Source organism: Hemiscyllium ocellatum, chromosome 16, assembly GCF_020745735.1.
Source record: "Hemiscyllium ocellatum isolate sHemOce1 chromosome 16, sHemOce1.pat.X.cur, whole genome shotgun sequence".
Classification (NCBI taxonomy): Eukaryota; Metazoa; Chordata; class Chondrichthyes; order Orectolobiformes; family Hemiscylliidae; genus Hemiscyllium; species Hemiscyllium ocellatum.
In genome coordinates this window covers 53,280,771-53,304,604 of record NC_083416.1, presented here as the reverse complement: position 1 = coordinate 53,304,604, position 23,834 = coordinate 53,280,771, and the positions used below count along the sequence as shown (strand labels likewise).

Sequence of the window (23,834 nt, the reverse complement as noted above, 5' to 3'; positions counted from 1 at the left end):
TTGCAGGTATAGAAATGTCCATTGTGACGAGGAATGTTCCCCATTCGACTGGTCCGTGGGTGCTGAGTTTCTGTAAGAAATCTGTAGTGTTACGATAGAAGCTGGGGTTCCCGCATACAATGGGTTTCAAGATGTCTTCGACATGGTCAGAGAGGTTCTCATACAGAGTCCCATTGCCTGATACAATGGGATGTCCAGGTGTGTTGGCTTTGTGTATTTTCAGAAGGCAGTAGAAATTGCCTACGTGAGAAGTACGTGGGATGAGAGTGCAAAGGGAACTCTGAAGAACTGGGTCCAAAATCCTGATCAATATGTTCAGTTCACAGGTGCGCTGTTTGGTTGGATTGGCTGGTAGATGCCTGTAGTGTTCTTGGTTGTTCAGTTGTTGGGAACACTTCCTTGCAGTAATCTGTTATTTTCTGAATGACGATGGCTCCTCCTTTATCTGCTGATTTGATGACAATGTTGTGATTGATTTTGAGAGCATGGATGGTGTTGCTTTGTGATCGGGTGATGTTCTGTTCTACCTTCTGTACCCTCACAGACTTAAATCCCTTCACACTCACTCACACACATACAGACACTCTCTCACAAACACTCATACCCCACCCCCCCCCCACCCCACACACACACAAACACACACACACAAACACACACACACACACACACACACACACAAGTTTGTGGGGTGAATTTGTACTTGTAGAATTTAATTTGACTTTGCTCAAAAACTGCATGAATCCATGTCAGATTCTGTAAATCCATTTTTTAGATTAGAATCAGTCTGACTATTGTGGCACAGGCAGCCTCCCAGGGAGCTAACACCTTCAATACATTGAAGTGCACTTGAGGATGTAACCTTTTAAAAAATTCTGCAATTTACATATGAAAGAAATGAAACCAACTTGGTCATTCTAAAAGATGAGAGACTTAACAAACAATTCAGATATTTTTCAATATATAATTTCAGTTACATCACACTGTAAACTTTTGCTATAAATTCTGTGTCTTACAATCTTATTCTCCACAATCACCTGATGAAGCAGCAGTGCTCTGAAAGCCAGTACTTCCAAATAAACCTGTTGGACTATAACCTGGTGTTGTGTGATTTTTAACTTAGCATTCTATGAACCATCTAACCATGTATTGCACAGGATTTCTGCCTGTCACACATTACACATTGAACACTTTAACTCCCCCTCCCACTCCGCCAAGGACATGCAGGTCCTTGGCCTCCTCCATTGCCAGACCATTGCAACACGACGCCTGGAAGAAGAGCGCCTCATCTTCCGCCTAGGAACCCTCCAACCACAAGGGATGAATGCAGATTTCTCCAGCTTCCTCATTTCCCCTCCCCCTACCTTATCTCAGTCCCAACCCTCGGACTCAACACTGCCTTCTGGACCTGCAATCTTCTTCCTGACCTCTCCGCCCCCACTCCCGCTCCAGCCTATCACCCTCACCTTAACCTCCTTCCACCTACCGTATTCCAACATTCCTCCCCCAGGTCCCTCCTCCTACCTTTTGTCTTAGCCTGCTTGGCACACCTTCCTCATTCCTAAAGAAGGGCTTATGCCTGAAACGTCGATTCTCCTGCTCCTTGGATGCTGCCTGACCTGCTGCGCTTTTCCAGCAACACATTTTTCAGCAGTGTCACACATTACAAGCCAAGTTTCTATAGAATATTTTCTTTTGTATGTGTGCAAGTAATTATGCAAAGCATGTTCATCACCTGTATGGATTGAATCTTTATTGATATAACTAACAACTAACTTTAATTCCCATTTATTGCTGTTCTTCACAAATCACCTTTCCCCCTCTTCTGATCAGTTTGTCCATCTCAAAGTATTCCCTCCTGCACTGGCAACTCATCTTCTAACCAGTTTCTCCTCCCTTCAAATTTACCTGGCACTTTCTGTCATTCCATCTAATCCTCACCCTTTCCCTTCATCCCTAGACATTTTCTCACTCTCCATCATCAGCTGTACTTCCTCTCACCTTCTAGGAGAAAGTGAGGACTGCAGATGCTGGAGATCAGAGCTGAAATGTGTTGCTGGAAAAGCGCAGCAGGTTAGGCAGCATCCAAGGAGCAGGAGAGTCGACGTTTCGGGCATGAGCCCTTCCTCAGGAATCACCTTCCCCACTCATATTCTTGTCTTTTTCTCTTTTCTCTAAACCTCACACATTTATCTCTTTCCAAACTGTCCTCCTATTCACCTTCCCCAAATTCACCTCCTAATCCTCAACATTTCTCTGTCACACCTTCTAGCCATTCCTGCTTCCTGTTTGTCTTTACTACTTCTCTTTCATCCTTCCTGTTCATCTTCATCCCCTCCACATCCATGTTTTTTTCCCATTGCATTTGCCTTTATATCCTTCCTGAGTTACTTTTGTCTCCTCTTAATATATATTCACATTTTCTCTTCATCCTCCCCCATTCATTTTCACCACCTCAACATTCACCTTCATTCCCCATCCATCTTCACACTATTTATCTTCATTTCCGCCTTATTTCTTTTTCCACTCTTCTTCAACCAGTGTCTCTTCATTGTCCATTTTTCATCTTTTTTTTTCCAACTGTTACCTCTACATGGCAGTTTAATTTCACCAAGGCAAAAGTCCATGTGTGATTCAAAACTCCATAATAAGATCTTTTTTACTGATTTAAATTAATCAGGTTTCTGTCTCAGATGCAGATGCAGATCTCAGATGCAGATGCAGATCTCAGATGCAGCATGAAAACAACTGTTCTCTAAGGCAAGCACAGAAAGTGCTGGAGAAACTCAACAGGTCTGATTGAATCTGCGGTGACAAAAACAGTTATCATTTCAAGTCTGGCATGTTTCTGCTTTAGAACTGAAAGATGCTGTAAAATAAGTTTCTTTTCATATTTTTGTCAGAGGTAGAGGAGTACCATGAAGGCAGATCGTGCAGTGGCACAGTGTAAAAGACAAAGGGGTTGTTAATAGTGGTGGAAAAGAAAAATGAGCTGTAAAATGGGTGTAAATTAAGATGTGAAAGGGAACGAATTAGTCCTCTCAAAATGAAATGTTGTTCCTTGAGGTTGTAACTAAAAGAGAAAATGCTGGAAAATCTCATCAGGTCTGGCAGCATCTGTAAAGAGAGAAAAGAGCTGACGTTTCCAGTCTAACTGACCCTTTGTCCTTGAGGTTGTGTTGTGCTTCATTGGACAAAAATGCCAGCAAGCCCAGGACAAAAATATCAGCACAAGGGACAAGTGTTTTGTTTTAAATTGAAGTAACTGAGATGTCAAGATCACTCCTTTGGAAAACAGAGGTATTCCATAAAATGATCCCCACATCTGTGTTTTGACTGGTCAATGTGAAGGAGATTGCATTTTGAGCAGCAACTGCATACCAGATTGAAAGCATGTGAAATAATGCTCCACCTGGAAGATGTTTCTTGAACAGTGAGGAGGGGAGAGGTGAATAAGCAAGTATTATACCTCCTGTGATTGCATGAGAGGTACCATGGGAAGTGAGAAAGCATTTGGAATGATGTAGCATTGGACAGGGTACAATGGAAGAAACTGTTCCTGTGGAATGCTAACAGTGGAACAGAGACATGAGTTCAGCAGTCACATCCTGCTGGAGGTGACAGAAATGGAATAGGTAATCCTTCGAATGTGGTGATCAGCAAGATGGAAATCGACAACAAGTAGAATGTTATTATTGTTTTGGGAAAGATAATAAGGGCTGAAAGCAGATGTGTGGAATTTGGGTCAGACACGAATGAGGGCCCTGTCGCCGCTTTAAAGGTGTATATAAATGCATTAGTTGTTATTGTTGATATATAACAATATATAATATACAATCATGCCAATTGTGTCCCCTGTGTCTCGGTGAATGATGGAGCGACATTTGAGTCCTCCGGCCGGCCGGTGGCGCTGTTGCAGGAAGTCGAATGGCGTCTATTTTCTTCTTGGCGCCGTGCGCTCCTTCTTCATCGTATTGTGGCGAAGGTGGAGAGTCGCTGGTTTCGTTCTTTGTAACCGAGCGAAATGGGCAGAGAGTCCAGGTACTGATGAATGTGTTTCTTGCTGCGGGTGCTAAGTAGCGGAGAGAACAGTCCGACAGGCGTTAGCGAGTGGCAGGGCGAAAGGTGGCTTAATGGAGTAGGCCTCAGGCCCAACCGCAGAACTCCCTGCATCGATTCATCATCCCCTTCTGCTTTAGGATACCTTTCCCAACGGCACTCTCCAGCAGAATATAAACCCTTGGCATGTTTTTTTTCTGATTATTGTACTTGTGTCCATTCGTGTCTGGGGTTTGGTATCCAGGAGAACATTTATGCCTGTATGTTTGCCACCTGTTGTAGTGGCAAGGGAGCCCCAGGTTCCTGCTGGGGCCTGAGCAAGCTGGGCCGGGGAATGGAGAATTCTAATTTAATTTGCAGTCTCCGAGTTTAAGGGCAAATCTGGCAAGACTTCTGTATCGGAGGTGTGTAATTATAGAGTCGTAGAGATGTACAGCACCGAAACAGGCCTTTGGTCCAACCTGTCCAAGACAACCAGATTTCCTAAATTAATATAGCATTTACCTTCTAAACTCAACTTGTTCATATAGCCAGTCAGATGCCTTTTAAATGTTGTAATTGAACCAGCCATCATCCCCAGTCCTGAAGAAGGGTTACACCTGAAACATTGACTTCTCCACCTCCTAATGCTGCCTGGCTTGCTGTGTTCCTCCAGCCTCCAGCCTGTCTACTTTGGATTCTAGCATCTGCAGTTTTTTTTTGTCTCACCACCTCCTGGATAGCAGTAACAGGATAGGTCAGAGTCAGCATGGATTTATGAAGGGGAAATCATGCTTGACTAATCTTCTGGAATTTTTTGAGGATGTAACTCTGAAAATGGACAAGGGAGATCCAGTGGATGAAGTATACCTGGACTTTCAGAAATCCTTTGATAAAGTCTCACATAGGAGGTTAGTGAAGAAAATTAGGGCACATGGTATAAGGGGCAAAATACTGACATGGATTGATAATTGGTTGGCTGACAGAAAACAGAGTAGTGATAAATGGCTCTCTTTCTGAGTGGCACGTGGTGACCAGTGGTGTGCCGCAGGGATCAGTGCTGGGACCGCAGCTTTTTACAATGTACATTAATGATATAGGTGAAGGTATTAAAAGTAATATTAGAAAATTTGCTGATGACACAAAGCTGGGTGACAGGGTGAAATGTGAGGAGGATGATAGGAGAGTACAAGGTGACCTGGACAGGCTAGGTGAGTGGACGGATGCATGGCACATGTAGTTTAATGTGGATAAATGTGTGGTTATCCACTTTGTCAAGAACAGGAAGGCAGATTACTACATAAGTGGAGTCAAGTTAGGTAAAGGGGCAGTACAACAAGATCGAGGTTTTCTTGTACATCAGTCAATGAAAGCAAGCATGCAAGTACAGCTGTCAATGAAGAAAGCTGATAGCATGTTGGCCTTCATAACAAGAGGAATTGAGTATAGAAGCAGAGGTCCTTCTGCAGCTGTACAGGGCCCTGGTGAGACCGTACTTGGAATATTGTGCAGTTTTGGTCTCCAAATTTGAGGAAAGACATTCTGGCTATTGAGGGAGTGCAGTGTAGGTTCACGAGGGCAATTCCCGGAATGGCGGGACAATCTTACGCTGAAAGATTGGAGTGACTGGGCTTGTATACGCTTAGTCTAGAAGGCTGAGAGAGGATCTGATTGAGACGTATAAGATTATTAAAGGATTGGACACTCTGGAGGCAGGAAGCATGTTTCCACTGATGGATGAGTCCCGAGCCAGAGGACACAGTAAGGGGTAGGCCACTTAGAACAGAGCTGAGGAGAAACGTCTTCATCCAGAGAGTGGTGGGTGTATGGAATGCTCTGCCCCAGAAGGCATTGGAGGCTAAGTCTCTGGATTCATTTAAGAAAGAGTTGGATAGAGCTCTTAAGGATAATGGGGATAAGGCAGGAACAGGATACTGATTGAGGATGATCAACCATAATCATAATGAATGGTGGTTCTGGCTCGAAGGACAGAATGGCCTACTCCTGCACCTATTGTCTATTGTCTCCTCTGGCCGTCCATTCCATATAAACAGCACCTTCTGCATGAAAAAGTTGCCCCTTAGGTCCCTATGAAATCTTTACCCATTCATCTTAAATCTGTGCCCTCTACTTTTGGCCTCACCCAGCCTGGGGAAAAAATCTTGGCTATTCACCCTATTCATACCCCTCATGATTTTATAAACCTCTCTAAGGTCAACCCTCCACCTCTGATACTCCAGGGAAAACAGTCCCAGCCTAATCAGCCTCCCTGCCACTGAAACCCTTCCATCTTGGCAATTCAGCGCATTCTCCCCGTGTCTGTGTGGGTTTTTTCTGGGTGCTCCGATTTCCTCCCACTGTCTAAAGATGTGCAGGTCAAATGGATTGGCCATGCTAAATTGCCCATAGTGCTAGGTGCATTAGTCAGAGGGAAATTGGTCTGGGTGGGTTACTCTTTGGAGGGTCAGTGTGGACTTGTTGGGCAGAAGGGCCTGTTTCAACACTGTAGCTAATCTAATCTAATCAAATCAAACATCTTTGTAAATCTTTTCAGCACCCTTTCAGAAGGGAGACCAGAATTGAATAGTATTCTAAAAGTGGCTTAATCAATGTTCTGTACGTCTGCAAAATGACATCCCCATTGTTATATTCTATACATTAACCAATAAGCGCAAGCATACCATATGCTTTCTTCACTATCCTGTCTACCTGTGACGCCACTTTCAAGGAATTATGAACCTGTTTGGATACACCCTCAAAAGTCTTGACCTGATTTGCATTGCGTCTCTTGTTTATCGAAATTAAACTCCACCGGCCAATTTGAGCAAGGTCCCATTGTACTCTGACAAAAACCACCTTCACTGTTCACTACACCATCAATTCTGGTGTCCTCTGCAAACTTAATAGCCATTCCTCCTGTGTTCACATCCAAATCATTTTAATAAATAACGAAATAAAGTTAAATGTGCTAACTTCATGAGATGTTAAGCTGAAAACTAGCCTGCTGTCCTGAGCAGAAGAGCACAGGGAATTAGCCCTAATGTCATGGTTGGTATAATTGTGCAACCAAAAGCTTAGAGCAATGTGGCAGTGACATCATTTTGCCTAGGTGAGGGTTTGCTGTACACAAACTGGCTGCTGTGTTTTTTAATGTTCACTCATGGGACATGGGCATCATTGGCTAGCCAGCTTACGAATGTGGTGGTGAGCTGTCTTCTTAAACCGTTGCAGTCCACATGTTATCACTGACCCACAATACTGTGAGGGAGGGAATTCCAGGATTTTGCTCCAGTGACAGTGAAGGAATGGCTGTGTATTTCCAAGTCAGGCTGGTAAGTGGCATAGAGGGGAACTTGCAGCTGGTGGTGTTCCCATGTATTCCTGATGCCCGAAACGTCGATTTTCCTGCTCGTCGGATGCTACCTAACCTGCTGTGCTTTTCCAGCACCACTCGAATCGAGACACTTATTTATGTGGTGCCAATCAAGCTTTGTCCTTGATGACATTAAGCTTCCTGAAAGGTTTTGGAGCTGCATCCATCCAGGCAAGTGGAAAGTATTCCATCACACTCCAGACTAATGCCTTGTAGATGATGGACAGGCTTTGAGGAGTGAGGAGATGAATTACTTACCACAGCACTCCCAGCCTCTGAGCTGCTTTTGTAGCCACTACGTTTATGTGACGAGTCCAGTTGAGTTTCTGGTCAATGGTAATCCCAAGGAAGTTGATAGTGGGGGATTCAGTGATGGTAACACTATGGAATGTCAACGGGCAGTAGTCAAATTGTTTCAAATTGGAGATGGTTGAGTTACGCCAGCATCTTCTGTGTTTGTTTTTGAGAAGAGTTGTTTTGAGACAAATCTGCTTCATGTAATTGGGTAAAAGCGAACTCTTAGTGGCGTTTCTATTCACACTTGGACTGTGTGTCTTGGTAAAATTTAAATTGCAAGATTTGGTGACAGTCGGGAAAGAGAGGATGAAAAATGGAGAGGGAAGGGATAATGTGTTTCCTACACTATACAGATGACTGTATCTTGGCTTTGATTGGCTTGGAGGCTGCTGAAATGTTCTCTGATTTTTACATTGTGGAATATATGCATGCAAGTTTTTTCCTTTGTCTTTCATTTCCAAGGGCAAAAAAAAGGCCCATTGTGTAAGATTGCCCCAGAGTTGAAAAGAGGATGAAAATTAAACAGCAACAATTAGATGCTGTGTTCAAAGAGAAGATTTGGAAGGGGAAGTTGTTCATTTTTGTACCTAGTTAACTTCCTTCTGGGATGCCCAGCATTCACTAATTTAGCTTACCAAATAATAAAGACAGCTATATTTGTATCCAGTTTGTAATCAATAATTTTACTAGTTTTTTTTCCCCAAAGTTTTTGTGATTTTGATTCTGAAAAGGTGAATTATTATATAAAAGACATTCCTTAAATTGAGTTGTTAAAATATGTAGAAAGTAAAGAATACTCAACTGGATGACTATCAACACACATTTGTACTGCGCTTCATGTATGAATATCATTCTTCTTAATTAATTAATAATTCACAGTGGTTAATTCTTTGCATTTAACTGAAGTAAATCCAAACACTAAAGCAATGTATTTTGATTTTACATTGACTTAAGGGAGTCGCAGTCTAGACAGGTTTCGCTTGATCTACTTTTCTCTCTTTTCATACTTCAACCATAACTTAAAGCTCTCTTCTCCTGTCTCCTGGAGCCAACCTTAGTGCTGCTAGTCCATCGGAATCCACATATCAATTAGACTTTTGTACTTCAACTTCTGAGCTCTGTGATTTGTCCATTCATGGTCCAGTGCTCCATATGCGCACACGCAGACACACGCGCACACACCCCCCATTAGTAATTAAATGTCTCTGTAATTCCCCCAAATACTATGATTCATGTGTTGGTGCTTTCAGTACCCAGAGATTGCTATTTTATTCCAGTAATCACAAAAGCAAGACCTGTTTTCCTTTTAATAGTACTTTTAGTTTAATATATCACTGAGAAAAATGGCATGAGGAAAGGCTTCTGGTGTGGTGGGCAAGGAGGGGGAGGAATTCTTGTTTCCATTTGGATTTGTTAAAGTCACCTTGTGTCTGACAGGTCTTGTATGGCATAGCGATAGTGTTTGTCTGTCTGTCTCTCTCTCTCTCTCTCTCTCTCTCTGTCTCTGTCTCTGTCTCTGTCTCTCTGTCTGGGCCAGAGGATCTCAGTTCAAGTCCCACTAGTCATGAGATGTGTAATAACATGTCTGAACAAGTTGGTTAATGGGCCTTTATGGTGCAGTAATGTTGTCCTTGCCTTTGAGTTCAAATCCCACCTGTCCTGGATGTAACACATTTCAACAGATTGATTAAGAGAACTGCAGTGGTATCATGCAGCATAATTATTATGGCTCCCACAATTCCCACTTGTCTAAATGACTGGGTATATGAATAGGAAAGGTTTGGAGGGATAGGGGCCGGCTGCTGACAGGTGGGACTAGACTGGGTTGGGATATCTGGTCAACATGGACGAGTTGGACCGAAGGGTCTGTTTCCATGCTGTACATCTCTGACTAGATCGGGACCATTGATGAGGCACTTCAGTTATTTGGAGAGGTCAGAGAACTTGAATTTTCCTCCTTAGAAAAGTGTTCTTCCTGCATCTCCATGCCAAACATGATCCAGGAAATCACTTTTTTGAGCATTATAGTTTGTTCCTTTCTCAGTTAGTTTTTCTCATTTTTCAGTCCTGATGAGTGACAGGTTAGAAAACAACTTTGATTTCATGTCTCTTGTTACTAATTCCTATGACCTAAAATTCTGAGTTTGAGAAGGTGTTGGGAAGAGATTCAATAATGACTTGAAAAAGATGTTGGATAAGTACTGGGAGAAGGAAAATTGTCACAACAAAGGGAAAAGAGCATTGGCTTGGGTCTAGTTTGATAGCTTCATCAAACTAATGATAAAGCCAAATAACTTGTGATTCTATACACTCCCCATCCTATTCCCACTGAAAATGCTGGTGCCAGCTCTTTAAGAACTAGTACATTTTTAGCAATTTGATATAACTGGAGACACTGACCTTGACTAATTTATATGGCTGTGCTGGTTTAGGACTACATAGCACACAGTAGTGAGTTTAGTTTCCAAAATATAGTAATGGCATATTGGGATTTTATGGCGTAAGTTTTATATTTTGCTTTTAAAACTGAAATCAAATTATCAGTGATAGGATGGGATTTGAACTCATTCTTTGGATTAACTATCATGGTACTGTAGACATAGACTAGATTTGTTTGGGGGCGGGGGGCAGCAAAAACAAAGTTTTGAGTTTTAGTTGAAATCTATTTGTCTTTCCTGCAAGGATGACCAAAGTTCCTTTTTTTGTGCAGATCTACTTTGTCAAGGCTGAGGTAAAAATGTTTTATCATTTTTTTAGACATTATCGGAAGCGATCTGCATCACGAGGGCGTTCCGGAAGTCGCTCCAGAAGTCGTTCACCTGCTGAGAAGCGGTCCAAACTTGGGGATATTAGAGGTCGCTCGCGCAGCCGAGAACGTGATCGGAGAAGAGATCGCTCTCGAAGTCGAGACAGGAGACGGTCAAGATCTCGGGAAAGGAAACGGCTCAGGTGAGGATTTTAGTGTTTTGTAAAATGAGTAAGTGTTTTTGGTTTTTGAGGGGTGGGGGGGACCAGTGTGACCATTATATTAGGCTAAGAGCTAATGTTGTTTGAGAGTCTTGGGTCTCCATATTTTAGATTTGAATAACAACCTAATAATTCAAGTCTAGACATTTTAGAACCCAGAATAATTCAGGGAGGTGATGGCCTAGTGGCTGGACTATTACCACTAGACTATTAATCCAGAAACTCAGCTAATGTACTGGGGATCTGAGTTTGTGTCCCATCATTGCAGATGATTGATCTTGAATTCAATAATAAAATAAAATCTGGAATTAAGAATCTACTGATGACTGTGAAACCATTGTTGATTGTTGGAAAACCTATCTGGTTCACTAATGTCCTTCAGGGAAAACTGCCATCCTCACCTGGTGTGGTCCACATGTGACTCCAGACCCATAATGACATGGTTGATTCTTAATTGCTGTCTTAAATAACCTAGCAAGCCGTTCGGTTGTACCAATCACTACAAAAGTCTCAAGGAAATGGATAGATCATTTAAATTCCATGGAGGAAGCACTGAGGATGGCAAGGCACAAAGTGTACTCTGGGTGGGGATTTCAATGTCCACTACCAAGAGAGACTTGGCAACAACACTTGACCTCATCCTTTCCAATCTGCTGACTGCCATGATAGTATCTGTAAGAGTGACCACCGCACAGTCCTTGTGGAGATGAAGCCCCACCTTCACATTAAGAATAACCTCTATTTTGTTGTGTGGCACTATCATTGTTCTACAGTATTAGTTATTAGATTTATTAATATTAGTATTAGTTATTCACTTCGTACAGACCTAATAACTCAAGACTGGGCATCCAGGAGGTACTGTGGGCTACCCCAGCAGCAGAATTGTACTCCTGCACAATCCGAAACATCATACTTCAGTTTATACTCCACTCATCCATTACTGAGAAGCCAGGGGATCAACCTTGGTTCAATGGAGAATGCAGGTGGGTATGCCAGGAACAGCACCAGGCATATCTGAAGATGAGGTGTCACCCTGGTGAAGCTACCAAATAGCCAAACACCATAAAGCAGTAATTGAAAGAGCTAAACGACCGCACAATCAACAGATCCGATCTACACTCTGCAGTCTTTCCACATCCAGTTGTGAATGTTAGTGGATAATTAAACAACTCACTGGAGAAGGAGGCTCCACAAGTATTCCCATCCACATGATGGAAGAGCCTGGCACACCAGTGCAAAAGTTAAGGCAAAACCATTCACAGCAATCTTCAGCCAGAAGTGCCGAGTGGATGATTAATCTCGGCCTTCTGCAGTGGTCCCCAGCATTAGAGAAACCAGTCTTCAACCAATTCGATTCACTCCATGTGATTTCAAGAAACGGTTGGAGGCATTGGATACTGGTGAAAATGTGTTGCTGGTCAAAGCACAGCAGGCCAGGCAGCATCTCAGGAATAGGGAATTTGACGTTTCGAGCATAAGCCCTTCATCAGGGTTATGCTCGAAACGTCGAATTCCCTATTCCTGAGATGCTGCCTGGCCTGCTGTGCTTTGACCAGCAACACATTTTCAGCTGTGATCTCCAGCATCTGCAGACCTCATTTTTTACTCGGCATTGGATACTGCAAAGGCTGTGGGTTCTGACAGCATTAGTACTGAAAACTCGTGCACCAGAACTTGCTACTTCCCTAGCCAAGCTATTCCAGTACAGTTACACCACTAGTATCTAATTGACAATGTGGAAAATTACCCAGATTTGTCCTGGACATAAAACACAGGGCACATTCAACCCAGTCAATTACTCTCGATCACCACGTAAAGTGGTGGAAGATTAGATTAGATTAGATTACTTACTTACAGTGTGGAAACAGGCCCTTCGGCCCAACAAGTCCACACCGACCTACCGAAGCGCAACCCACCCATACCCCTACATATACCCCTTACCTAACACTACGGGCAATTTAGCATGGCCAATTCACCTGACCCGCACATCTTTGGACTGTGGGAGGAAACCGGAGCACCCGGAGGAAACCCACGCAGACACGGGGAGAACGTGCAAACTCCACACAGTCAGTCGCCTGAGGCGGGAATTGAACCCAGGTCCCTGGTGCTGTGAGGCAGCAGTGCCAACCACTGTGCCACCATGCCGCCCTATTACTTACAGTGTGGAAACAGGCCCTTTGGCCCAACAAGTCCACACCGACCCGCCGAAGCGCAACCCACCCATACCCCTACATTTACCCCTTACCTAACACTACAGGCAATTTAGCATGGCCAACTCACCTGACCCGCACATCTTTGGACTGTGGGAGGAAACCGGAGCACCCGGAGGAAACCCACTCAGATACGGGGAGAACGTGCAAACTCCACACAGTCAGTCGCCTGAGTCGGGAATTGAACCCGGGTCTCGGGCACTGCGAGGCAGTAGTGCTAACCACTGTGCCACCCACAAAGATATCAATCACTGTCTTCTGAACTCTGCCATGGAGGAATTTGAACCTACATCCCCAGTATATTGGCCTGGAGCATCTCGATTAGGAGTCACATGACTTTACCATTACACTACTAATTTCCTGATGGAAGGTGTCATCAATAGTGCTATCAAGCTGCACCCGCTCAGCAATAACCTGTTTAGTAATGCCTAGTTTGGGTTTCGCCAGGGCCACTCAGCCCCTGATCTCATAATAGCCTTAGTTCAAACATGGACAAAAGAACTCAATTCCAGAGGTGCGGTGAGATTGATAGCCCTTGATATCAAGGTTGCATTTGACAGTGTGGCATCAAGGAGCCCTAGCAGAACTGGAATCAATAGGTACCAGCGGGCAAACTCTCTGCTTGTTGGAGTCATACTCGGCACATAGGAAGGTGGTCACAGTTGTTGGAGATCAGTCATCTTAGCTATAGGACATCTCTCTGCAGGAGTTCCTCAAGGCAACATGGTAAGCCCAACCATCTTCAGCTGCTTAATATATCTAATGAACTGAACCAACAGCTTCCTGTGAGAGGTAATCCCACAGGTTCGCAACTTTTTGAGTGAAGAAATTCTTTGTCACAGTCCTGAATGGCTAATCTCTTATTCTTCGCTTGTGACGTCTAGTTCTGGACTTTCCCAACATTGGGAACATTCTCCCTACATCTAGCCTGTTCAGTTCCATCAGGATTTTATATGGTTTATGAAATCCCCCCATATTCTTCTAAATTCCAGCAAGTACAAGCCCAGTCAATCCAGTATTTGCTTACATCAGCCCTGCCATTCCAAGAATCAGTCTGGTGAACCTTTTCCAATAAGACGATCTAAATACTGCCCCTTGACGTTCAGTGTTACATTCACAGAATCCCACACTGTCAAAATCCTGAGGATTACTATTGACAAGAGACTCAGCTGGATTTGCCATATAAATACAGTGGCTACAAGAGCAGGTCAGAGTCTAGGAGTACTGCAGTGATTAACTCATCTCCTGACTCCCCAAAGCCTCTCCATCATCTGCAAGACACACATCATGAGTGTGATGGAATAGTGTCTACTTGACTGGATAGGTGCTTCTTCAACAACACTCAAGAAGCTTGACACTGCCCATATCAAAGCAGTGCACTTGATGGACACTACCACAAACATACACACTGCAGAAGTTCACCAGAGATCCCTAGATAGCATCTTCCAAGCCGATGAACACTTCCATCTAGAAGGACAAGGGCAGCAAATGCATGGGAACACCACCACCTTCAGGTTCCCCTTCAAGCCACTCACAATCCTGACTTGGAAATCTATTGCTGTTTCTTCACTGTTGCTGGGTCAATATCCTGGAATATCCTCCCTAATGGAATCATGGGTTAACCCACAGTAACGGTCTGCAGCAAGAAGGTAACTCACCAACACCTCTAAGGAGGCAACTAGGGTAGGGCAATAAATGCTGGACAACCAGCAATGCTCACAACCCCACAGAAATGAGGAAGAATAAAGGAAAAGAACATTAGGAAGTCTGAAATAACTTGATGATGACCATAACAAAAGACTTGATGAATGGGGAAGTATCCTGTTAGTGGAAGTTATTTCCAATAAGCAGTTTATTCTGTTCTTGATATCGTCCCATTATTTGTTTGATCACGTTTCCCTCTTAAATTTCTTTTTGCACTGATTACTTGAGTTCTCTGTTTTGGATATTTGCAGTTCAAGGAAATTAAATATATTGTCATCATCTGTACCTTTTTTGTTTTAAATTTAATTATGTATTTTTTTCTCAGTTACAAAAGTAGAGTTGTAAAGTAGATTTGGCATGGTCTTTTGAGCAGAGCAATATTTGCAATTGTATATGGTACTATGCATGATACTGATGTGAGATAATGGACTTTTGGCATTTAACATTGCTTATAGCAGCAAATAGCATCAAAACAGTTTGGATACTTGTACTCTGAAATAAAAACAGAAGGTACTAGAAATGCTGAGCAGGCCTAGCAGCTTCAGTTCAGTCAGAACAATTAACAAATGAAGAAAAGTTAAATTTGACTCAATGCTAACTGTTTCATTTTACGTAGGTGCTGTCCAACCTTCTGAGTATTATTAATGCTTTGTATTTTTAACCTATGCAAGTAGCAGCCTTTATGACTACTTACATAAACCTACTTTATATGAAAGAACAGTTTTTCTGTATAGCTTGTTGTCAACTGGTTTTAATTTATTAGACATCTCTGATCTACATATCATGGTGAAATACTGATAACTTTAAAAGCTATAAACTTTTTATGCCTGCTATCTTTTAATAAGTTGAATGTTAACATTTTAAGGCCTATGGTAGAACTTTTGATATGGTCAAAATATTTTTAGTACCTTTTATTTTGAATTAGTATTTGATAGAAATGTGGAAAGTAAACTGTCTGACAAAATTTAAAATATAGGCATATTTCAAAATATACTGAAAAAGCATTGCCAGGACTACTCAAGTAAGTATTTTTATGCAAGTGATCCATTATGGTCTGTACAGTGGCCTTGCTATTGCTGTTAATACTAGAATTGTTTGGGATACATTTTACGTGTAATGGTGGATGGTGTCTTGTACTTTTGGAAGAAAAATTCCTCCATTGAGAATATAGTAAATATCTTAGTATGTGCTCTATTAGATTATGGCATAAATTGCTGTTTAATTTATGCCATTGCAGAGTGTTTTGATCAACTGTCTTTCTTTTTCAGTCTAAAATGTCCTTTGCATTCCGTAAATATCAATGACAATATTGAAATATGCATAGTTTGCATGAATATGTTTTTACTTTGCATTAATGAGCACACTTTCAGTTAAAGATCAAATTGATCTAGTGGAGTACAATAAACCAGATTGAAGTTTATGATCAGTCTGTTGTAGAACACTGCGATATGGTAATTCAAAACACATCTGATACACTTGTTTAAGTTTGATGGTATTTGATGGATGATTCATTTTTTTCTGCAATAAATCTTTTGTGGGTGAACATATGAAATGTCCCAATGTTGGCAAAGAGGTTGTTCAGCAACAAAGCCAATGCCAAAGTTACTCTGAAACTGACTGTCACCAGAATAGTACCTGGTGATTGTCCCGCTGGTTTTCCTTTTGTTGTTTATATTTTGTAGATTGTGGTTTGGCTTTCTAAATACAGGATTCACGGATTTGTGAATCTGGAAAATATAATAATGTCATAAAGCACTATGTAATAAAAATGTGGTTATTGTTCCTAATTTGTGGAACAAATAGCAGCCACACTGAATCCCTGGAAAAAATGATGAAATTTTTGCCCATTTTATGTAGTCTAATGCAAGATGTAAAGCTGAGTATAACTTATTTTTGATTGTGTGCTATTTTCCACTTTCTTTCCAATTGTTTATTTAATTTTATCTCACACAGAATACCACAGAGATGCAGAATGTCAGTGGTCACACCAAAGTGAGTAGATAGCCATTTAAACTTTACCTAATGTTAGGACCAGGTTTTGCAGTTAACTGACTGCTGACTTTGAAGAAAGCTACCCACAAAGATTTTGTGATCTCTGTGGCGTGGACTTCCCTTTTCCCAACGTCAGTTTGAACCTGACGCAAAGTCAAAGGGATCTCCAGACATCCAACAGTGATGTTATCAAGTCGGGTAAGCAGCCAATCACGTTGAAATATTCTCACAGACAGCAAACCAGGGAGTAAAATGTACTGATTATCCTTCACTTTTAGTGAAGATTTTTGGAAGCAAAACAATGGTTGGGACATGTGCATGGGATTATGATATAACCCAAAGTATATATTTTTAAAGCAATTTTTTAAAATTATGATGGAAAAATGTTATATTCCATGAATATAAGATTGTCTAGGACCAGTGAGGCTTATTGGTACTTACAAACTTAGTGCACCAGACAAAAAGCTCAGTTGCATCTCATTCAGCAAGGTGTACTTTTTTCAAGGGTTTAACAGCAAAACTATAAAACTGATTCCCATCAGTTCAGTGATTTCAATGATTGCCATCTGGGGAAGTCTTTAATGGTAAAGCTCAAGGGCAGGCATAGAGTCACTGCCAACAGTTTCAGTCTTTCTATGTTAAACTTGCCATGTGCGAAAGTCTAAGGTTTCTGTTAGTTTCAGAAGTATATGGAAGCAAGCACTGAAACTTCCCCATAATTACTACTGCAAGAGCTGGTTGGAGGTTTTAGTCTTAGCTTATTAGTAGCACTCTGACCTTTACAATAAGGGAATTCTTGGTTTAGACCCTATTCTTAGCATGTGAACGTAATGAGACTTCATGGTGTGGTGAACTCAATGTGAACACAATTAGTAGACTAAAACTGCAGTACAGTACTGATTTTGCAGCATTGCTGATCTTTTAGATGTGATGTGGAGGTGCCTGTGTTGGACTGGGGGGGGCACACGACTCCAGGTTATAGTCCAACAGGTTTATTAGAAATCACTAGCTTTCGAAGCACTACTCCTTCATCAGGTGATGAAGGAGCAGCGCTCCGAAAGCTTATAATTTCTAATAAACCTGTTGGATCGTGATTTTTTTTTAGATGAGTAGTTGCACTGATTCCTGTCCCTCAGATAAACATTAAAAAATTCATTGGCATTTTTCAAAGAAGAACAGGGAGGTTTGCCTAGTGTCCCAGCCAGTATATAACACTCAGCCAGTATAATCCCAAACCAAAAAAATGATGTGGTAATTTATATCATTGCTGTTTGTGGGATCTTGAGAAGTGGAAATTGACTGCTGCGTTTTCCTACTTACAATGGTAAATACAAGTCAAAAATGCTTGGGCTGTGAAATGCTTTAACATTCTAAAATTACAAATTGCTACACAAATGCAACTTCATCTTTGTACCGTTCAGGATATATTTTATTTCTAACTTCAAGTTTTAGTTTCTTTTAAATAACATTATCAATGCTGTACAATATTGAAAATATTAACATGTTTTTACAGGTGGCTCCTGTATTATGCAGTTGGTTGAGGAAATAGCAAATATTAACTGTAAGCAAGTTTTCATAATAGGAGTAGCTAATGCCATACCAAATTGAAACTCGATTTGGGAAAAATGTCCGACTATATGAACTTAGTCATGGTTATATGATGTTCAGATTCCCACTCGGTTGATAGAAAACTAAATAAATGAACTGTGCTAAGATTGTTTCTTGGTTTTCCAATCATTAAAATCAAATACTTCCATCTTGTAGACGTTCCAGGAGTCGAGAGAGGAGGCGATCTCGCAGCCGTGAAAAACGACGATCAGTAAGCCGAGGCAGAAGCCGTAGGTCACATTCTCAACCACGTTCTCGAAGCCGCAGTAAGAGCAAGGAAAGAAGGTATTGGTTCAGAAGATTATGGGTATTATTTGACAGTGTAGAATATCAAATGAACGGCAGTTAAAGATCAAAGTTTATTCTTTAGTTGAAATTGTGTATGGAGTCAGATGCAAAGCTAATTTACACGAGGGCTTATATTCTGTTGAATAAACATCTTCCTTCCACCAGCAAAAGAAGTAGTGTTTTTGGTAATTGTTATGCTGAATCAGAGGGCTTTGATAATTCAGTTTCCTTACTATTTCTGTAACTTTGTGTTAATGATTTATTTTTAATAGATGCTTCACTTTCACCTCTATTATACTCCCTACTGGTTTTACCATCTCTTGATGCTGATGCTAGCCTGAGGAAGTTATGAAGGAAGAAATATATTATTAACACTGGTGCAGCTGATCATTCTTGAATGCATTCTATACATAAGATGGATCTATTGCTTATTCTGTTAGTTCTACAGAATCATCTTGGAAGTGTATCAACCTTCCATCAAGTTCCGTACTCTGATTTGAGTAATCAACTAACCTTGAATTATGTCCTTGAGGTTTTCAAATCCTGCCGTGTCGACATTCAATGAACTACTGAAACAGGAATTAAAAGCTAGTCTCTGTAATGGCGAACATGAAATGGCCATATTGTTGTTCAAAAACCCTACTGATTCTCTCATGACCTTTTTGAGGGAAAGAAATCTGCTTTTTTTTAAATTCAATTGTGACACAATGTGCACAGCAATATAGTTGATTCTTAACTGCCCTCTAGCCCCATTTCTGACTGTGCTGCTAAGCTTTGAAGGGTGTATCTACTGAACTGAGCCTGAATTGGGTGGTGAGAGAAAAGGCCCACTTGACATTTGTTTTCTCAAAACTACCTATGACAGAGTTCGTGAGAGTGTCCACTACTTAGTCCTTGTACGTCTGGTGTCATGTCTGCTTATTGAGGGTACCGTCATTTTTTTTTAATGGCAGTACTGCTGTCCTAAATGGGATAGATTCAGAACAGATTTAGCTGCTCAGTACTGGCATCCGTGAGGCACTGTGGGCTGTCATCAGCAGAATTGTTCTCAGCCACAATATGTAACCTCATACCCTGACAGTCCCTCATTCTCTCTCATTAAACTCCATTCCGTGCAGAATGCAGGAGAGCATGGTAAAAACAGCACGTGACAAGCCCAAAAATTAGGTGCCAACCCGTCAGAGCTCTAATACAAGATTCCATGCATGCTAAATCAAAGCAGCATGCGATAGACAGACCTGAGCAATCTGCAATCAGGAGATTAAAGAAGCTTTGCATGTCTGCCACATCCAGTTATGAATAGTGGTGGACAATTAAGCACCCGAGAGGAGGACGCTGTTGAAAAGTGATGAGAAAGCCCAGCTCATCAATGAACATGATAAGGATGAAGTATAAGCAAATCTCTCCAGTCAGAAGGGTTAAATGGGTGATCCAAATCTATCTCTGCCCGAGTCCCAAGCATTACCGATTCAGTCTTCAACCAATTGGTTTCACTTCATATGACATCTTGAAAAGACTATGTAGGTATTGGAGACTCCAAAAGCTATGGCCCTGAAAGCATCCCAGCTAGGGTGTTGAGGACTTTGGCTTCAGAACTAGCCCACCCTTTGCCAATGCTATAGCTGTATTGGCTATCATCTGCAAGTAATGAAAGGTGTCATTATTGCTATCAAGCAGTACCTACCGAGTTATCATCTGCATTTGATGGAGTATGGCATGGAGGATTCCTAGAAAAACTGAAATGAATAGGAATCAGCTAGAAAATTCTATATGGTTCGAACAATACTTGATTCATAAATGAAGATGGTTGTGGTCCAAGATATTATTGGATGTGTTCCCAAGCTAACCATCTTCAACTGTTTTATCAATAACTTTCTCCATTATAAGACTACAAGCGGAGATGGTCATAATTAGGAGCATTCATAACTCATCTGATTCGGAGACATTCCATACTCATTTGCAACAAGATCCAAACAACATTTTGGATTGGGCTGATCAGTGACAATTGAATCATACAAGGGCGAAGCAATAAATAACTTCACCAAGAACAAATCTCCCTATGGTGTCAATGATATTTTCACTAAATCCACCACTATCAGTGGGTCTACCACTGATGAGAAATTGAAAGACCCAGCCATATAAATACAGTGCCTCCAAGAGCAAGTTGAAGTCTGGGAATTCTGCAGTGAGGAACTCATTACCTGACTCTCCACAGCCTTTTTCTCAATACAAGGCATAATTCAGGAGTAGGATGGAATACTCTTCTTTTTGCCACTTCCAGTAATCAGACTTCACATCGTCCTTGACAAATCAGCCGACTTGATTATTACCCTGTCCACCATCATAAATATTCTGCTCTGTTCACAGTGACAGCAGATACTTCAAGATACATCACAACTACCAATCTTCCTTTGACAGTTCCATCTGGGAGTGGGAGTGCCACCTGCAGGTTTCCCCTCCAAGCCATGTTCCATCCTGACTTGGAACCATTTTGCCATTCCTTCACTGTTGCTGGGTAAATCCCTTCATAATAGCAATGTTTCTACACCACAAAGTCTGCAGTAGTTCAAGACGACACTCACGGCCATCTTTATCAGGGCGGCCAGATGGAGGGAATAAATGCTGACTTAACCAGCAATATCCACAGTCTGTGAATGAATAAAAATCAAAAACCCATGACTTGGACCACTCTAGAAGAACAAGGACAGCAGATAAATGGCAATGTTAGCACCTATATTTTGTATTCCAAATGCCCCACATTCTGAGATGAAGAGGGACATTACCATTCCTTCACTGTTATTCTGGCTGTAAAACCTGGGAATATCTTTCTAACAGCACCCTGATTGTACCTACATCAGGTGAAGCAGCAGTTCAGGAAGGCAGCTGGGCAAGGGCAATTTACAGTGGGCAGCAACAGCGACACTCTTATCCCAGGAAACTCGAAAAATTCCAGCTGGACTAACAACGGGATAGCATCATTGTTCTGTATATTCCTAGCAGTGATGTTTCATAGCATCTGCATAAATCTGGCTATCCAGATGTTATGACGATATGTGGACAGACAGCCAAATCGGTCAGCCTCCTTATTTCTGTATTAGTAACACAGTAAACTAAAATACTCGATGACTCTCAAACTGGACCCTAATGGTTCCTTAACAGATGTTTTGAATAACTAAAGTACCAAATTTTGAGAATAACTGATGCCAGACACTGAGTTTCTAGTGTAAACAAAAGATTTAACAATTTATTCAGAATACAGTAGCTTTAGCAGAACAAAGTTAAATCACAAGGTCATCTAGTTAATGTCTATGATTCAATCCCAATCCTCTATCATTCAGAAACAAAAACCGAGATAGCTGGCAGAACTCAGCAAGGCTGGCAGCATCTGTGGGAACAAAGCAGACCTAACACTTAAAATCTGTGATCCTTCATCTTTAATTCAGCCCTGACTTTTTCACATAGACAAACAGCCACATGAAAGGATAAATTAAAAAGGAAGGATAAATGAGATGTAACTGGCCAGCTCATTTAGGCAGACTCAAAAATCCATGACATCACTGACACATGGAATTGTGTCTTGCTTGATTTCTAATGATATCTGTGCATGAATATGCCTTCAGTAAGCTTTGAGGAATATTCACTCAGTTCTTATAACTGAGAATCTTTTCTCTGAACTTGCAATAAGTTGATAATAGGAGTGTAACCACCATCCTGTAGCTTTTGCAGTCACATTCCTTCTGACCCAAATAGACTCTGAAAAGCAGTTCAAATTCTGGCCTCTCCCTGCCAGACTGACCATCTTCCCATGAGATCCCAGTTGATATTCAACATCTGCTGGATCATAAAACCTCTCCAGAGTTGAAGTGTTCTTAAAGCACTTTTTTTAAACAAGAGATGCGACCTGGAATTACGTTATAGCTGACTCATAAGCAAATGCTACTTTGTTCTTTTCCTTGGATATAAAACTGCTGCTACCCACAATTCAAAGGTCATCTTCAGCTCAACTTCACAGCTGCAAACCAAAATTGATTTTTAAAAATCAATAATTAATGTCTCAACAGTATTATGCAAGATTTGATTAGTCTGAATCCAGTTATTGCTAGACATGACCTACCACTAGGTGGCATTAAATTGGCATTCATTCACGGCATAAAAGTTGGAAGAAATATTATTGCACAGGGCCTTCTGTGATGAAATACTGTTTCCTTGCCTGGATGAGTGCATCTCCAACAACACTCAAGAAGTTTGATACATTCCAAGACAAAGCAGCCCTCATGATTGGCACACCGTTTACTAACTTCACCATTCACTCACTTACACACTTCGCCATGATACATGGTGTTAATCAGCTACAAGATGCATCATCATAATTCACCAAGGCTTTCTTGATAGCACTTTAATACCTATATCCTCTATTACCTAGAAGTGCCTGATGTATGGGAACAACAACTGCAAGTCCCCCTCCAAAACTCTCAGCATCCTGATTTGGAACTGTCACCATTCCTTCACTGTCATTATGTCAAATCCTGGAACTCCCTTCGTAATAGCACTGTGCCTTCCCTACACCATCTATAGTGGCAGTTCACCACAAGCTTCTCCAAGACAATTAGCATCAGCAATAAATGCTGGAAAGCCGGTCATGCCAGCATTCCATCACAAATGAATAAAACGAGAAGTTAAATTCATGAATATGATTTAGACAAGATTATGTGGCTGGTCTATACAATAAGTACTGAAAGAAAGCGAGGACCACAGATTCTGGAGATCAGAGTCGAAAAGTGTAGCGCTGCAAAAGCACAGCAGGTCTGGCAGCATTTGAAGAGCAAGAGTGTTGACGTTTTGGACGTAAGCTCTTCATCAGGAATGTGGCGAGGGGTTGGGGGGGTAGGGAGAAGGTGCCGGGGGGGTGTAGGGGGAAGGTAGAAGGGAGCTGAGAGATAAATGTTGGTGGGGTGTGGGTAAGGTGACTGGGAAGGTGATAAGTAGATGCAGGTGGAGGATGATAGTGATAGGTCAGAGGGAAAGGTGGAGTGGGTAGGTGGCAAGGAACATGGACAGGTAGGGCAGTGCTGAGTAGGAGGGTTCGATGGGGGGGTGGGGGGGGGCAAGAAGAGATAAGGAAACTGGTGAAGTCGACGTTGATGCCGTGTGGTTGTAGGGTACCAAGGCAGATGATAAGGTGTTCTTCCTCCAGTCTTGGTTGGCTTGGATTTGGCAGTGGAGTAGGCCCAGGACTTGCATGTCCTTGGCAGAGTGGGAGGGGGAGTTGAAGTGGTCAGTCACAGGGCGGTGGGGTTGAACGACTCCACTTTTACCCCGGACCTTTCAACCGCACAGCATCAATGTCAACTTCACCTGTT

At 41.8% G+C, this 23,834-nt stretch overlaps 1 protein-coding gene across 3 annotated transcripts in view; it reads left to right on the top strand.

The window, feature by feature from the left end:
* Positions 1-3,929: 3,929 nt before the first annotated feature.
* ddx46 (DEAD (Asp-Glu-Ala-Asp) box polypeptide 46) overlaps positions 3,930-23,834 on the top strand; it is a 69,345-nt gene continuing 49,440 nt past the window's right edge. For 2 of the 3 annotated variants that reach the window (XM_060837266.1, XM_060837265.1), the window contains exons 1-4: positions 3,930-4,038; positions 10,463-10,654; positions 16,540-16,578; positions 18,343-18,471. In XM_060837266.1, the coding sequence (XP_060693249.1) occupies positions 4,022-4,038; positions 10,463-10,654; positions 16,540-16,578; positions 18,343-18,471 (377 nt within the window). In that variant the 5' untranslated portion in view covers positions 3,930-4,021. The remainder of the gene's footprint in view (positions 4,039-10,462; positions 10,655-16,539; positions 16,579-18,342; positions 18,472-23,834) is intronic. The other variant, XM_060837267.1, reaches the window with a different exon arrangement.